This window comes from Ranitomeya variabilis, chromosome 3, assembly GCF_051348905.1.
Source record: "Ranitomeya variabilis isolate aRanVar5 chromosome 3, aRanVar5.hap1, whole genome shotgun sequence".
NCBI lineage: Eukaryota > Metazoa > Chordata > Amphibia > Anura > Dendrobatidae > Ranitomeya > Ranitomeya variabilis.
The window spans coordinates 346,980,365-346,996,373 of NC_135234.1; the positions used below are offsets into that span (position 1 = coordinate 346,980,365).

General features: G+C 42.7%; 1 protein-coding gene across 1 annotated transcript in view; it reads right to left on the minus strand.

Annotated features, from left to right (window-relative positions):
• The window catches only part of GRIK3 (glutamate ionotropic receptor kainate type subunit 3), an 811,677-nt gene that overhangs the window by 12,949 nt on the left and 782,719 nt on the right, over positions 1–16,009 (minus strand). Inside the window, exons 14-15 of the mRNA XM_077295874.1 lie at positions 6,661–6,883; positions 5,214–5,464 (exon numbers count right to left, since the gene is read on the minus strand). Coding sequence (XP_077151989.1) covers positions 5,214–5,464; positions 6,661–6,883 — 474 coding nt within the window. The remainder of the gene's footprint in view (positions 1–5,213; positions 5,465–6,660; positions 6,884–16,009) is intronic.

Consider the following 16,009-nt stretch of genomic DNA (forward strand, 5'->3'; position numbering starts at 1 on the left):
GAGGAGGACGGGCGAATATGTCCCTTCTCTAAAGAATCCTTTATATAACTCCGCATTGCGGCATGTTCTGGTACAGACAAATTAAAAAGTCGTCCCTTAGGGAACTTACTACCAGGAATCAAATTTATAGCACAATCACAATCCCTGTGAGGAGTCAGGGCACCGGATCTGGGCTCATCAAATACATCCTGGTAGTCCGACAAAAACTCAGGGACCTCAGAAGGAGTGGAAGAAGCAATTGACACCAAAGGAGCATCGCCATGAATCCCCTGGCAACCCCAACTTGAAACAGACATAGCTTTCCAATCCAGTACTGGATTATGGGCCTGCAGCCATGGCAGACCCAAAACGACCACATCATGCAGATTATGCAGCACAAGAAAGTGAATCACCTCCTGATGTACAGGAGTCATGCACATGGTCACTTGAGTCCAATACTGAGGCTTATTCTCAGCCAATGGTGTAGCATCAATACCCCTCAGTGGAATAGGGAATTCCAAAGGCTCCAGGACAAAACCACAGCGCCTGGCAAACGACAAATCCATCAGGTTCAGGGCAGCACCTGAATCCACAAAAGCCATAACCGAGTAGGATGACAAAGAACAAATTAAAGTAACAGACAAAATGAATTTAGGCTGTATAGTACCAACAGTGACAGATTTAGCGATTTTTTTTACGCGCTTAGAGCATGCTGAGATAACATGAGTTGAATCAATACAGTAAAAGCACAACCCATTTTGACATCTATGATTTTGCCGCTCAATTCTGGTCAGAATTCGATCACATTGCATAGACTCAGGTCTCTGTTCAGAAAACACCGCCAGATGGTGCGCAGATTTGCGCTCCCGCAAACGCCGATCAATCTGAATGGCCAAAGCCATTGAGTCATTCAGACTTGCAGGCGTGGGGAACCCCACCATAACATTCTTAATGGCTTCAGACAGACCTTCTCTGAAATTTGCAGCCAGGGCACACTCATTCCATTAAATAAGCACCGACCATTTCTGAAATTTTTGACAATATACCTCAGCTTCATCCTGGCCCTGAGAGAGAGCTAGTAAGGCCTTTTCTGCCTGGTTCTCAAGATTAGGTTCCTCATAAAGCAATCCAAGCGCCAGAAAAAACGCATCCACATTCAGCAATGCAGGATCTTCCGGCGCCAGGGAGAAAGCCAAATCTTGCGGGTCGCCACGTAACAGGGAGATAACAATTCTAACTTGCTGAGCGTAATCACCAGAGGAACGAGGTCTCAAAGAAAGAAATAATTTACAATTATTCTTAAAATTCAGAAACCTAGATCTATCTCCAGAAAACAACTCAGGAATAGGTACTTTTGGCTCAGACATAGGACTGTGAACAACAAAATCCTGAATGCTTTGCACCCTTGCAGCAAGATGATCCACACTAGAAGTCAGACTCTGAATATCCATGTCTGCAGCTGAACTCAAAGCCACCGAGAGATTAAGGGGATGAGAGAAGCTGGACAGACTGCAGCAAAGGGAGAGGAAAAAAAAAAAATTGTACTCAGGACTTCTCTTATCCCACTTCTGCGATGCATTAAACACTTTTCAGGCCTGCTGTACTGTTATTATCCCAGTGGCTTAGGATCACAAATCTAACCAGCTAAGTGAGAGATAATAGGACGAGCTCTGGGGATGTGGTAACTGGACTGACCGCAAAACCTGATCCTAACCACACACACTAAAGGTAGCCGTGGAACGTATCCTGAAATCCTAGACGTCTCTTCACGGCCTGAGAAACTGACTACCCCTAAAGAGAAAGTACAGACCTCACTTGCCTCAGAGAAATAACCCCTAAGATATAGAAGCCCCCACAAATAATAACGGTGAGTTAAGAGGAAAAGACAAACGCAGAGATGAAACAGATTAAGCAAATGAGGCCCGCTAACGCTAGATAGCAGAAAATAGCAAGGGATCTGTGCGGTCAGTAAAAAACCCTATGCAAAAATATCCACGCAGAGAATGCGAGAACCCCCACACCAACTAACGATGTGGGGGGAGCAACTCAGCACCCCAGAGCACCAGCAAGCAGGGAAATCACATATTAGCAAGCTGGACTAAACACATCATATACTAGGACACATCTTGAACGCAGATGAGCAAAAATAAGCAAACAAAACTTAGCTTCTCTTGGAGAGACTGATAACGGATGTAGACAGGAGCAATCAGAATAGCACTGAATACAACGACAGCAGGCATGAACTGAGAGTCCAAGTGAGCTTAAATAGAAAACCAGACCACAGATAACGAGACAGCTGATGCCAGTCACAAACCTGCAGAAAGACAGCACTCACACAGTACCACTTGTGACCACAAGAGGGAGCCCAGAAATAGAGTTAACAACAGTCATTTCCCCCGGTGTCCACAGGGTTACGCGCTGCTGCTCAGAGCTTCCTGCACTGAATGTGTCAGTGCCGGACGTAATGCAAAGCACAGCGGTGACGTCACCGCTCTGCTTTAGGGCCGGCGCTTACACAGTGCAGGGAAGCGGACGCCGGGGGACGCGACACACACCGGAATGTAAGTATGTAGTGTTTGTTTTTTTTTTACATTTACACTGGTAACCAGGGTAAACATCGGGTTACTAAGCGTGGCCCTGAACTTAGTAACCCGATGTTTACCCTGGTTACCCGGGGACTTCGGCATCGTTGGTCGCTGGAGAGCTGTCTTTGTGACAGCTCTCCAGCGACCACACAACGACGAAACAGCGACGCTGCAGCGATTGGCATAGTTGTCTATATCGCTGCAGCGTTGCTTAATGTGACGGTACCTTAAACTTCAATGACATCTGATGCCTTATTGTTTGGATCTGTCGGCATCCCTATTTTAAGTATAGGTTTCAGCCTGTCTTTCTTTAAAGATGACCGGTGTTTTAATGTTTTCCTCAAAAATGAATAGTTCACATGAAAATAAACAATTTTGTAATATATCTTATCAAATAAATTTGCTTAAGGCTATGTGCACACTCTGCGGCGTGCTCTGCGGGTTCTCCCGCAGTGGAATTGATAAATCTGCAGGGCAAAACCGCTGCGGTTATCCCTGCAGATTTATCGCGGTTTGTTTTGCGATTTCTGCTGCGGGATTACTCCTATACTATTGATGCTGCATATGCAGCAATGTGCAGCATCAAAAGTAATGGTAAAAATAATAAAAATTGGTTATACTCACCCTCTGATGTCCGGATCTCCTCGGCGCTGCATGCGGCACTATGGTTCCAAAGATGCTGTGCCGAGAAGGACCTTCGTGACGTCAAGGTCATGTGACCGCGGCGTCATCACGGTCATGTGACCGCGACGTCACCGCAGGTCCTGCTCGCACAGCAACCAGACTGGACAGCCGCGTGCAGCGCTGAGAGGTGAGTATAGCATCATTTTTTATTTTAATTCTTTTTTTTTTACACTATTTATGCTTCCCAGGGCCTGGAGGTGAGTCTCATCTCCTCCACCCTGGGTACCACCCGCACATTATCTGCTTACTTCCCGCATCGTGGGCACAGCCCCATGCGGGAAGTTAGCGGTTCAATGCATTCCTATGGGTGCAGAATCGCTGCGATTCTGCACAAAGAAGTGACATGCTGCGGGTTGTAAACCACTGCGTTTCTGCGCGTTTTTTCCCGCAGCATGTGCACTGCGGTTTGCGGTTTCCATAGGGTTTACATGTTAATGTAAACGCTATGGAAACTGCTGCGGACCCGCAGCATCAAAATCTCCGCGGATCCGCGGTAAAAACCGCGAAGTGTGAACATGGCCTAATTCTCCTCATGGATTGATCTTTCACTCTCAATTCATGCTTAAAATTGTAAAATCTGATTTCATTGAAGACAAATTTTCCCATTACTATGATAGAAGATGGCAGTTGATGCTTATAAATTCTATGAAGAGGAAAGGGAGTAGGGAGAAGCTAAAGACAAACGCCAACATTCTATTGCAAGTTCTACTGAAACAAGTTACAGTTCTTCATAGAACTTTAAAATCAACAACTATCATCTTCAATCTCAGTAACGGGAAAATGTGTGTCAACAGAAGACAAATGTTATCAGTGAATTAAGAATTTTCAACATGAATGATCAATCCTGGAGGAGAAAGAAGCAGATTTATATAACAAGATACATTACAAAGTTTCTTATTTATATGTGTACTATTGATTTATGTAAAAAATTAAAATAACAGTTACTCTTTAAAGATTCCTAAATTTACTGACCGAATTCAGTGTTGCAAGGAGGCTTACAGTGATGTTGAAGGAAACACCCGCTCTGTCTACACAGCACATTAAAAAATTGTAAAAGAAGCTTTGATGTTTTAACCCTTTTATGCCTTCCGTACATGTGCAAATCAAAAGTGGGTGAGTAAAGTGGGTTCAAGCAGTGAACCCACCCTATACCCGGCAGGTGATGGCTGTTTTTACAGCTAGGACCAGCCGCTAAGATTCATGGGTGCAGTGGTGCTCCACCTGCAGTTGTTAACACCTGTTAAACCCCGCTGTCAAGCTGTCAATCTCTGCCAATGGGTTGTCATGACAGTTGGAGGTCAGCTGATGACTTCTGTGCTTGTGATTATGGAGCTATTTTGAAACCCTGCCTGTGACCAGGCTTCGAAGAAGAGTGATTTTTGCTGTATGTAGCGAAGGTGAAAATTGGATCTCTGCTGGGAAATTCTAAACACAAATAATTGTACCTATTGTAAGACCTAATATTTTTATGTCAACAGTAGAGATGAGTGCATCAAGCAGAATTTTTCGACTGTTTGAGTGGACTTTCTCAGGAAATTGGACTCATAAGCAAGTTATTCTCTGCAAATTAACTGTCCCTCGTTATTCTCGTTATTTCATGAGCATCGTTAACTTGCATGCACATGAGCAGAACCCTCCCGGGCCTCATCAGTGCTTCAAGACCTGGCTTAGGGTGAAAATCAGAAGATGCGATGAGGACCTGAGAGGTTACAGTGCACAGCAAAGTGGTCAGGTTGAGCAGCGATGTGAATATGAGGCGCTTTTTTAACCTTTTGATGGCCCTTTACAATTCTGAAAAATTGGCAACCAGTGGCTGCCACTTTGCTGAATCTGTACAGAAGCAAGTTACAAGCAAACAACGTTTTCAAAGATGTGGATTTTTAAAAGTTGAGTAGAATTTAATTCTACTCTAATATATTTTTTCATCTCCAGTCACCAGCCAGAAATAAAAAAAAAATAACTGACCTGCTCTCTCTCTGCCGTCTTCCTCAGTTTATATATAAACTCGGCCACTGCTACTACTACAGAAAGAATCAGACCTGCTGCCAATACAATAAAGATGCCTCCCATGTTTTGGATGCCCAGTGCACTGGCCTCCTTATTTCTTTCATTTGGGCAGCCTCCAGCTCTCCACCACCTTTCTTTCATTTTATGGATTTCATCAGCTTCTTGAAGCTGTAGGATAGCAATACTTATCCGGTCTCGGTATGGAGAACCTTGATAAAGAAAAACAAATATTATTAATATTTTAATATTCACATAAACTTTACATCAATTATGCTAGACTGTATTTCCAAACACCACAATTAAGCACTGGGACTTCAAGCACCTGGCAAAGCTAAAGCCTTTATGGCAGCACATGGAGTCTCCATAGTTATGTATTATGAAGCTGTGAACACTGCATGTTCCATATTTGTATGGATCTGTATTTTACCATGAAAGCACTGCTATTCAATGAGAATAATTTTGCAATTTGGAAAGCAATCGAGCACTTTTTTTATGGAATGAGTTGAAGTAAAATTTTTTGTAAAGGACCATAATGATCGGACAAGTTCTCTCCATTGGTTTGACAGATAGCACTCTTCTGAATGCTATTCTATGGATCTGTGCATAGGTCTGATTTTTTACTCGGACAAAGTCTGTCGGGGGAAAAATTGCAGCATGTCTGAGTTTGATCCAATAATTGGATCGCACTCTTCCATGCAAGTCAATAAGTGCATGGAAAACATTAGATGACATCCAATTTCCACGGACTGAACGAATGGAGAATATGATCATACTATGATCACACTCTGATCAGAATATGATTAGAGTGTGATTTGCATAATTGAACCTATGCTCTCGAATGAGAAAATTTTCACTTATATGAACGTTGCCTTTTAGGGATGAAATTAAATTAATTTTATTTATCACATGTAGAATATATACACTTTCTGTCCAAAATCTCAATTTTCTTGCAAGAGACGTTGATTAATTTTTCAGAGTTCCAAATTTTTAAGTCATAAATAATATAATATCTCTAAGATATTCTCAAATAACATATCTCAGGAATAATGCCTATGCAAACAATAACCAATGCATTTTAATTACATTTAATTACGTGTAGTCTTCTTAGAAGAGCACATAGCGAGTATATAATGTAGTCAGTGAAACTGAATTCATATTTCATTTTCATCAAGTAGGAACTTTTGTAATATGTTGAAGTGTCAGCCTATGCCAGTAACATTTTTTACTGCTTCAGTAGATCCTTAATATGTGTAAGAATTTCTCAAGTGGAGAAGGGATTTCTTTCTAGGTAGATGTTTGCTTTGAGGTAGTAACCTTTTCTGCTGCCTATAAATTAAACAAGAAGCATATTCTGAAAACGACCTGCGTAAAACATGTGTTTGTCAAATTATTGCGCTTTTCTTACCCATGGGTGTCCCAATTCCATAACCCTTTGAGTCTATGAGTCCTCCAATCTGTGTAAGATTGCAGTTCCTCTGAGTTATGTATTCAATAGCTGTTGATTCCATTAGCAGAGCATAGTCGGATGAGAGGACTCGCTGGATGCCTTCCTCATTACTCTTAACAAGCGACGATGGCTTGCTGCTCATGAACGCCCACATCTTCTCGAAGGTCGAAATGTGAGATTTCTGCGGAGTAAACAAACAAGGGATGGTGTTGGAATTCATGCTGTTTATCAGATGAGCACTTTTTGTTTCTCACTGTCAAATGGCAAAGAAGAGAAAATTATCACACACTATTATAAAATTCTCTTTTTCTTCAACTGTGAATCCTCCAGGGCAAGGAAAATTGATTGCAAACAATGGTAGCATCGCTAGCCCTTAAGTGCACATCTTAGCAGTTCTGAATGTGGTTGTGTCCTGCTTCAATTTAAGAAATCACTATTAATCAGAATTTTAAAAAAAATCCTAAATATATCAATATACTGAGATAAATGAGTTGTAATTGAGGGTTAGGAGGATTGATCCTACTGAGAGATTCCATTTAAGGAAAACAAGAAAACACTTTTTTCTTTGTTTGGTGGTTAGCATATAGATATCTTAGTATCTCAAACATTTATGCATCTCTTAACCCCTTAGAGACAGAGCCAATTTGGTACTTAATGACTAATTCAATTTTTACAATTCTGACCACTGTCAATTTATGAAGTTATAGCTCTGGAGCCCTTCAACATATCCCAATGATTCTGGAATTGTTTTTTTCGTGACATATTTTACTTCATGATAGTGGTAACTAGGGTTGAGCGACTATTCCTTTTTTGACGTCGAGTCGGGTTTCGCGAAACCCGACTTTCTCAAAAGTCGAGTCGAGTGAAATCGGCCGATCTTCTTGAAAAGTCGGGGTCGGGGGATCGGCCGAAACACGAAACCCAATGCAAGTCATTGGGAAATCTATATGTTTTTATATTTACTTCAGTGCGATATATGTGAAAAGCCGGTAATTCAATTGCCGGCTTTTCATTTCTCCTGCCTAAACCCGACATGATATGAGACATGGTTTACATACAGTAAACCATATCATATCCCCCTTTTTTTTTCATATTCCACACTACTAATGTTAGTAGTGTGTATGTGCAAAAGTTCGGCGCTGTAGCTATTAAATTTAAGGGTTAAATCGCGGAAAAAATTGGCGTGGGCTCCCGCGCAATTTTCTCCGCCAGAGTGGTAAAGCCAGTGACTGAGGGCAGATATTAATAGCCTATAGAGGGTCCATGGTTATTGGCCCCCCTGGCTACAAACATCTGCCCCCAGCCTGCTATAATGCAGCTGTGCTCGTGCCTGTAAACCCTGGCGAATGAATGAAATGTGGGTCAATGACCTGTAGTTACCTTCATTCGCGGTGATGCGCCCTCTGCTGGATGTCCTCATGAACTGGAGCCTGGTAAAAGTTCCCACGCTCGAGGTCATATGAGGACATCCAGCAGAGGGCGCATCACCGCGAATGAAGGTAACTACAGGTCACCCTGCATTTCATTAATTCCCCGGAGTTTACAGGCAGGAGCACAGCTGCATTATAGCAGAGCTCCTGCCTGTAAAATATTTTAACCCCTTCAGATGGATTTACATCGTGGGACCTTACAGATCTACGGAAGGGATGTATATTGTTGATTTATTATTTTTAATTTGTTACAGAACGATGGTCTTCAGGTGGATTGAGAGAGCAATAAAATATTACAACAACCTGTGTGTTTATTTCATTAAAATACTTTGCAATAATGTGTGTGTGTTTTTTTTAACCATTTCATACAATTGGATTAATAATGGATAGGTGTCATAATTGATGCCTCTCCATTATTAATCTGGCTTAATGTCACCTTACAATAGCAAGGTGACATTAGCCCTTCATTACCCCATATCCCACCGCTACACGGGAGTGGGAAGAGAGTGGCCCAGTGCCAGAATAGGCGCTTCTTCCAGATGTGCCTTTTCTGGGGTGGCTGGGGGCAGATGTTTGTAGCCGGGGGGGGGGCAATAACCATGGACCCTCTCTAGGCTATTAATATCTGCCCTCAGTCACTGGCTTTACCACTCTGGCGGAGAAAATTGCGCGGGAGCCCACGCCAATTTTTTCCGCGATTTAACCCTTAAATTTAATAGCTACAGCGCCGAAATTTTGCACATACACACTACTAACATAAGTAGTGAGGAATATGCAAAAAAAAGGGGGATATGACATGGTTTACTGTATGTAAACCATGTCTCATATCATGTCGGGTTTAGGCAGGGGAAATGAAAAGCCGGCAATTGAATTACCGGCTTTTCACATATATCGCGCTGAAGTAAATATAAATATATATATATATATATATATATATATATGTATGTATATATATATATATATATGTGTCTCAATGACATATATAAATATATATATATATATATATATATATATATATATATATATATATATATATATATATATATATATATATATATATATACACACTCACCGGCCACTTTATTAGGTACACCATGCTAGTAACGGGTTGGACCCCCTTTTGCCTTCAGAACTGCCTCAATGCTTCGTGGCATAGATTCAACAAAGTGCTGGAAGCATTCCTCAGAGATTTTGGTCCATATTGACATGATGGCATCACACAGTTGCCGCAGATTTGTCGGCTGCACATCCCAAAGATGCTCCATACAAGGCAGGATGGATCCATGCTTTCATGTTGTTTACGCCAAATTCTGACCCTACCATCCGAATGTCGCAGCAGAAATCGAGACTCATCAGACCAAGCAACATTTTTCCAATCTTCTACTGTCCAATTTTGATGAGCTTGTACAAATTGTAGCCTCAGTTTCCTGTTCTTAGCTGAAAGGAGTGGTACCCGGTGTGGTCTTCTGCTGCTGTAGCCCATCTGCCTCAAAGTTCGAAGCACTGTGCGTTCAGAGATGCTCTTAGGCCTACCTTGGTTGTAACGGGTGGCGATTTGAGTCACTGTTGCCTTTCTATCAGCTCGAACCAGTCTGCCCATTCTCCTCTGACCTCTGGCATCAACAAGGCATTTCCGCCCACAGAACTGCCGCTCACTGGATTTTTTTTCTTTTTCGGACCATTCTCTGTAAACCCTAGAGATGGTTGTGCGTGAAAATCCCAGTAGATCAGCAGTTTCTGAAATACTCAGACCAGCCCTTCTGGCACCAACAACCATGCCACGTTCAAAGGCACTCAAATCACCTTTCTTCCCCATACTGATGCTCGGTTTGAACTGCAGGAGATTGTCTTGACCATGTCTACATGCCTAAATGCACTGAGTTGCCACAATGTGATTGGCTGATTAGAAATTAAGTGTTAACAAGAAGTTGGACAGGTGTACCTAATAAAGTGGCCGGTGAGTGTATATATATATATATATATATATATAAAACGAAACTCGACTTTGGAGCGAAGATCGCCGACCGCCGACCCGATCCCACAGTGAGATCGGGTCGGGTTTCACGAAACCCGACTTTGCCAAAAGTCGGCGACTTTTGAAATTGGCCGATCTGTTTCGCTCAACCCTAGTGGTAACATTTCTTCAATATAGCTTGTTTTTACTTATGAAAAAAATGGAAATTTGGCAAAAATGTTGAAAATTTTGCAATTTTCAAACTTTTAATTTTTGTACACTTAAATCAGAGAGAGGTGTCATACAAAATAGTTAATAAATAACATTTCCCATTTATCAACTTTACATCAGCACAAATTTGGATACATTTTTTTTTTCTTAGGATGTTATAAGGGTTAAAAGTTGACCAGCGATTTCACACTTTACAACAAAATTTAGAAAACCATTTTTTTGGGACCACCTCACATTTGAAGTAAGTTTAGGAGGTCAATATAACAGAAAATACCCAAAAGTGACACCATTCTAAAAACTGCACCACATTCACGAAGTTTATTAACCCTTCAGGTGCTTCACGAGAACTAAAGCAATGTAGAAGGAAAAAATGAACATTTTACTTTTTTCACAAAAAATTTAATCTAGAACCAATTTTTTATTTTCACAAGGATATCAGGAGAAAATGGTCCACAAAATTTGTTGTGCAATTTGTCATGCGTGCGCCAATACCCTCTATGTGGGGGAAAGCCACTATTTGGGCACATGGCAGGTCTCAGAAGGGAGGGAGCACCATCTGACTTTTTGAATGCAAAATTGGATGGAATCTACGGCGATGCCATGTTGTGTTTGGAGACCCCATGATGTACCTAATCAGTGAAACAACCCCAATTCTAACTCCAACCCTAACCTCAACACACCCCTAACCCTAATCCCAACCCTAACCATAACCCTAACCACAACCCTAACCCCAACACACCTCTAACCCTAATCACAAACCTAACCATAACTCTAACCACAACCCTAACACACCCCTAACCATAATCTCAACTATAACCATAATCCACATTATAACCACAACCATAACCCTAACCACAACCCTAACTTTAGCCCAACTCTTACTTTAGCCCAACCCTAACCCTAGCCCCTACTCTAACCCTAGCCCCAACCCTAACCATAGCCCAAACCAAACTTTAGTTCAACCCTAACTTTAGCCCAACGCTAACCCTAACCCTGCGATCACATCAGAGGAGAGAGAAATTAAATGGGAAATCTGACTTTTTTGCGGTCGCCGTTATTCCATGAATAACGGCATTCGCAAAACTGGGGTCAGTAATACCGATCTGAATCATGTTCTCTGGGTCTCAGCTACCCCCGGTAGCTGAGACCCTGGAGAATTTCTGATGCTGGGGGACACTATACATTCATTTCTCAGCACCGTTAAAAAGCAGCAATGAGGAATAAGTATCCTTAACTGCCACCGTTAAAAGGCATATCGGCGGTCGTTAACGGGTTAAAAGGTACTTCACATACAAGTTTTTAGGGTGCTTTTATATACATAATTGGTGAAATTTTTCTTTATGACAAATGAAGCTTACGAAGAATAACTACACTGCGTGTAGACTTTTTTGTATTTTACTAAGAACTTTTATGAAACATACTAATCAGTGTTTTGACCAAAAAACTTAACTTTATTGGTATTAAAACATTAAAAGTGTGTGACCAGAAGAAAACACACCGGTCACTGACAAACTGACAAAGAGTTTATGACCCTGTACTTTTTAACACCATAGGTCAGGGGTGGGGAACCTTTATTCTGCCAAGGTTCTTTTGGATATTTAAAAGATCCTTTGGTGGCCATACAAATCAGGCACCAACAACTCCCACAGAGTATGTCCTGATGTTGGCACTGATGTCAGGATGTAATCTTTCATTGCACGCACCTCAGAATTCAGTAGTGAACTCTACGTGCACATGCTCACAGAACAAGAAGAAATCGAAGAGCTGTCAAACACAGATCTTAGCTCAAGCACTGTGGTCCCCATGAATCTGCCCAGGGCCAGATGGAAGGTCATCATGGGCCTCAAATGGCCCTCGGACCCTTGGTTTCCCACCACTGCCATAGGTAAAAAAATACAGATAGATTAACTGACCATTTGATCCAACCATCCAACCCAAATGAGACAAGATAAATGAGAGTATAATCACACTTCATATTCCTAAAGGTTGCTCACATTCTTAGGAATAAGGAACACTCAATGAACTGTGTGGCTTGCATTTGTTTTCAGAGATCTTGAATGTAAAACAAATGAATATACTGTCATAACTAGTGTTGAGCGATACCTTCCGATATCAAGAAGTATCGGTATCGGATTGGATCGGCCGATATGCAAAAAATATCGGATATCTCCGATACCGATACCCGATACCAATGCAAGTCAATGGGACACAAATACCGGAATGTAAATAAGCCCGATCTGTTCTTCTAGATCCTGTTCCGGAGGGGGGAGGAGTGTGGGCGGTGCATGGGTGGACACTGTGCGTGTCTGTGTGTGCGGGCAGGGTCCGTGCGGGCCTGCCGGGGATCTGTACGGGTGTCTAGGGGGTCTGTGCATGCCTGCCAGGGCACTGTGTGTGCCTGCCGGGGCTCTGTGCGTGCCTGCCGGGGCTCTGTGCATGCCTGCTGGGGCTCTGTGCATGCCTGCCGGGGCTCTGTGTGGCGTGCCGGGGCTCTGTTCGGGGCTCTGTGTGTGCTGCCGGGGCTCTGTGCGTGTGTGCAGGCATCGTCTGATGGGACTACAAGTCCCATCGGACGATGCCTGCAACAGTGACAGTGATTGACACATTAGCCAATGATGGGACAGTAGTAGTCCCATCATCCGGCTAATGTGTTGAATGTAAAAAAAACAAAACAAAAAACAAAACATACATGCTACATACATACTACATACATACTACATACAAAACATTCATACATTACATACAATACATACATACAGACATACAGTACATTAAACATAGATTTCATACTCACCATTACTTGTCACCTTGTTCCCCGATTCCAGTGTCATCTGTAAAAAAGATTAAAATAACAAACAACCAATATACTCCCTTTCCGCAAAAATCCATGAGTGTCCCACGACGATCTCCCATGGAGAACGGCAGCATCAGCTGATGTGACCACTCTCCAGGGGCTCCAGGAACACAATGATGGGAGGAAGGTATCCTTCCGCACTGTATTCCTCCGCCACTGAAAAAAAAAGTCCCTAGTCTCACTTTTGGCATTGCTGTGTGAGAAATTTTCCCAGGCAGCAATTTTACCTTTGTCTTAAGGTAACCTCTCAGTGATGCACTGCAGGAGCCATTGTCTCCTGTCAGTGTGTCACTGAGGGTCCTATAGAGCAGTGACATCACCCGATTTCACTGTTCTATAGGGGAGATTGTCGTTGGACACTCGTTATTAATTGGACTACGGCGGACAGGGAGTATATGGTTTATTATTTTACGTTTTTTGCAGGCGCTGGAGTATGGTAAGTATGGTTAAATGAAGAATATTAAAATACTTTTTTCTAATGTGTGTGTGTTTTATTAACCCTTTCCTACTATTGGATTAACAATGGATAGGCGTCTTATTGATGCCTCTCTGTTATTAACCCGGCTTAATGTCACCTTACAATAGCAAGGAGACATTAACCCCTTATTACCCCATATCTCACCGCTACATGGGAGTGTGAAGAGAGGGGCTAAGTGCCAGAATTAGCGCATTTTACAGATGCGCCATTTCTGGGGCGGCTGCGGACTGGTATTTGTAGCCGGGGGGTCAATATCCATGGCCCCTCTCTATACTATGAATATCAGCCTGCAGCTGTCTGCGTAGCCTTTCTGGCTATAAAATATACGGGAACCCCACGTCATTTTTTTGGGGGGTCCCCCTATTTTAATAGCCAGTAAAGGCTATGCAGACAGCTGCGGGCTGATATTCATAGCAGGCTACAAACATTGGCCCCCAGCCGTCAGCTTTCCCCCTCTGGTGCAGAAAATTGCGTGGGAGCCCATGCCATTTTTTCCCATTTTTTAAAAATTCAACGCTCATTAAGGAATTTTTCAACTTGCGTCGGAACGGGTCCGTCGCTATGCATCGGGCCGGCGTACCGACGCATGTTGTGAAATTTGTGCATGACGTGGGCAGCGGATGCAGTTTTTCATTGCATCCGCTGCCCATTCTGAAGTCCGGGGAGGAGAGGGCGGAGTTTCAGCAGCGCATGCGCGGTAGAAAATGGCAGACGCGACGGACAAACGTTTTGTGCTGACGGTCCACCAAAACACGATGGATCCGTTGCTTGACGGACGCGATGTGTGGCCATCCATCCCAATCCGTCACTAATACAAGTCTATGGGTAAAAAACGCATCCTGCGAGCACATTTGCATGATCCGTTTTTTTCCCAAAACTACGGATTGCGATGGATTGCTAAAAACGCACGTGTGAAAGTAGCCTTAGAAGCATCGGCCTTTCTATTATATATATGGATATATCTATCTATAGATATATTTTTAGACAGCTATATCTATAGATACATAGATGTATCTATCCATATATCTGGCTGCTTTCACACATCAGGTTTTTGCCGTCAGGCACAATCCGGCGAGCTTTGAAAAAACGGATCCAGCGGAAAAAAAACAGATCCTGCGGCAAAAAACGGATCCAGTGGAAAAAAAATGGATCTGGCGGAAAAAAAATGGATCCGGCGGAAAAAAAACGGATCCGGCGGAAAAAAAAACAGATCCGGCGGAAAAAAACGGATCCTGCAAATGTGCTCACAGGATGTTTTTTTTCCCATAGACTTGTATTAGCAATGGATTGCGACCGATGGCCACACGTCACGTCCGTCGTGCAACGGATCCGTCGTGTTTTGGCAGACCATCGGCACAAAAAAATGTTCCGCTGCCCACGTCGTGCACAAATTTCACAACGCGCGTCGGTACGTCAGCCTGACGCATAGTGACGGACCCGTTCCGACGAAAGTGTGAAAGATTCCTTAATGAGCGTTGAATTTAAAAAAAAACAGAAAAAAACGGCATGGGCTCCCACGCAATTTTCTGCGCCAAAGGGGGAAAGCCGACAGCCAGGGGCCAATATTTGTAGCCTGCTATGATTATCAGCCTGCAGCTGTCTGTGTAGCCTTTACAGGCTATTAAAAAAAATGACGTGGGGTCCCCCTATATTTTATAGCCAGAAAGGCTACGCAGACAGCTGCGGACTGATATTCATATATATATAATCCGACAAAGGAGTTTACACAACTGCCATTTAAAGTATAAAAAGTATTAACATTTATTTGGTTACCATCATAAAATACAAAGGGTACATAATAATTAATCACAGAAATATTCAAGTAACTATATGAAAGACCGATACAGGTAACAGGCACCACATAGCACACCTAAGGTAAATGACTGGAGGTCACAAGTTCAGCATATCAAGTGAATAAAGAGCATGTATATACAGCAAGTCTTACTGTGGACCCTCTACCAGCGATAAGTCTATAGTCATATAAAGGTCCAGTCCTTGGGGTCCAAGTTCTCTTGTTATCCTTGGAAAAATAAAAATTTGGGGGGCTAAAAATCATTTTTTGGGGAAAAAAATATTTTTTTATTTTCACGGCTCTGCGTTGTAAACTGTAGTGAAACACTTGGGGGTTCAAAGTTCTCACAACACATCTAGATCAGTTCCTTGGGAGGTCTAGTTTCCAATGTGGGGTCACTTGTGGGGGGTTTCCACTGTTTGGGTACATCAGGGGCTCTGCAAATGCAACGTGATGCCTGCAGACCAATCCATCTAAGTCTGCATTCCAAATGGCGCTCCTTCCCTTCCGAGCTCTGCCATGCGCCCAAACAGTCGTTTACCCCCACATATCGGGTATCAGCGTACTC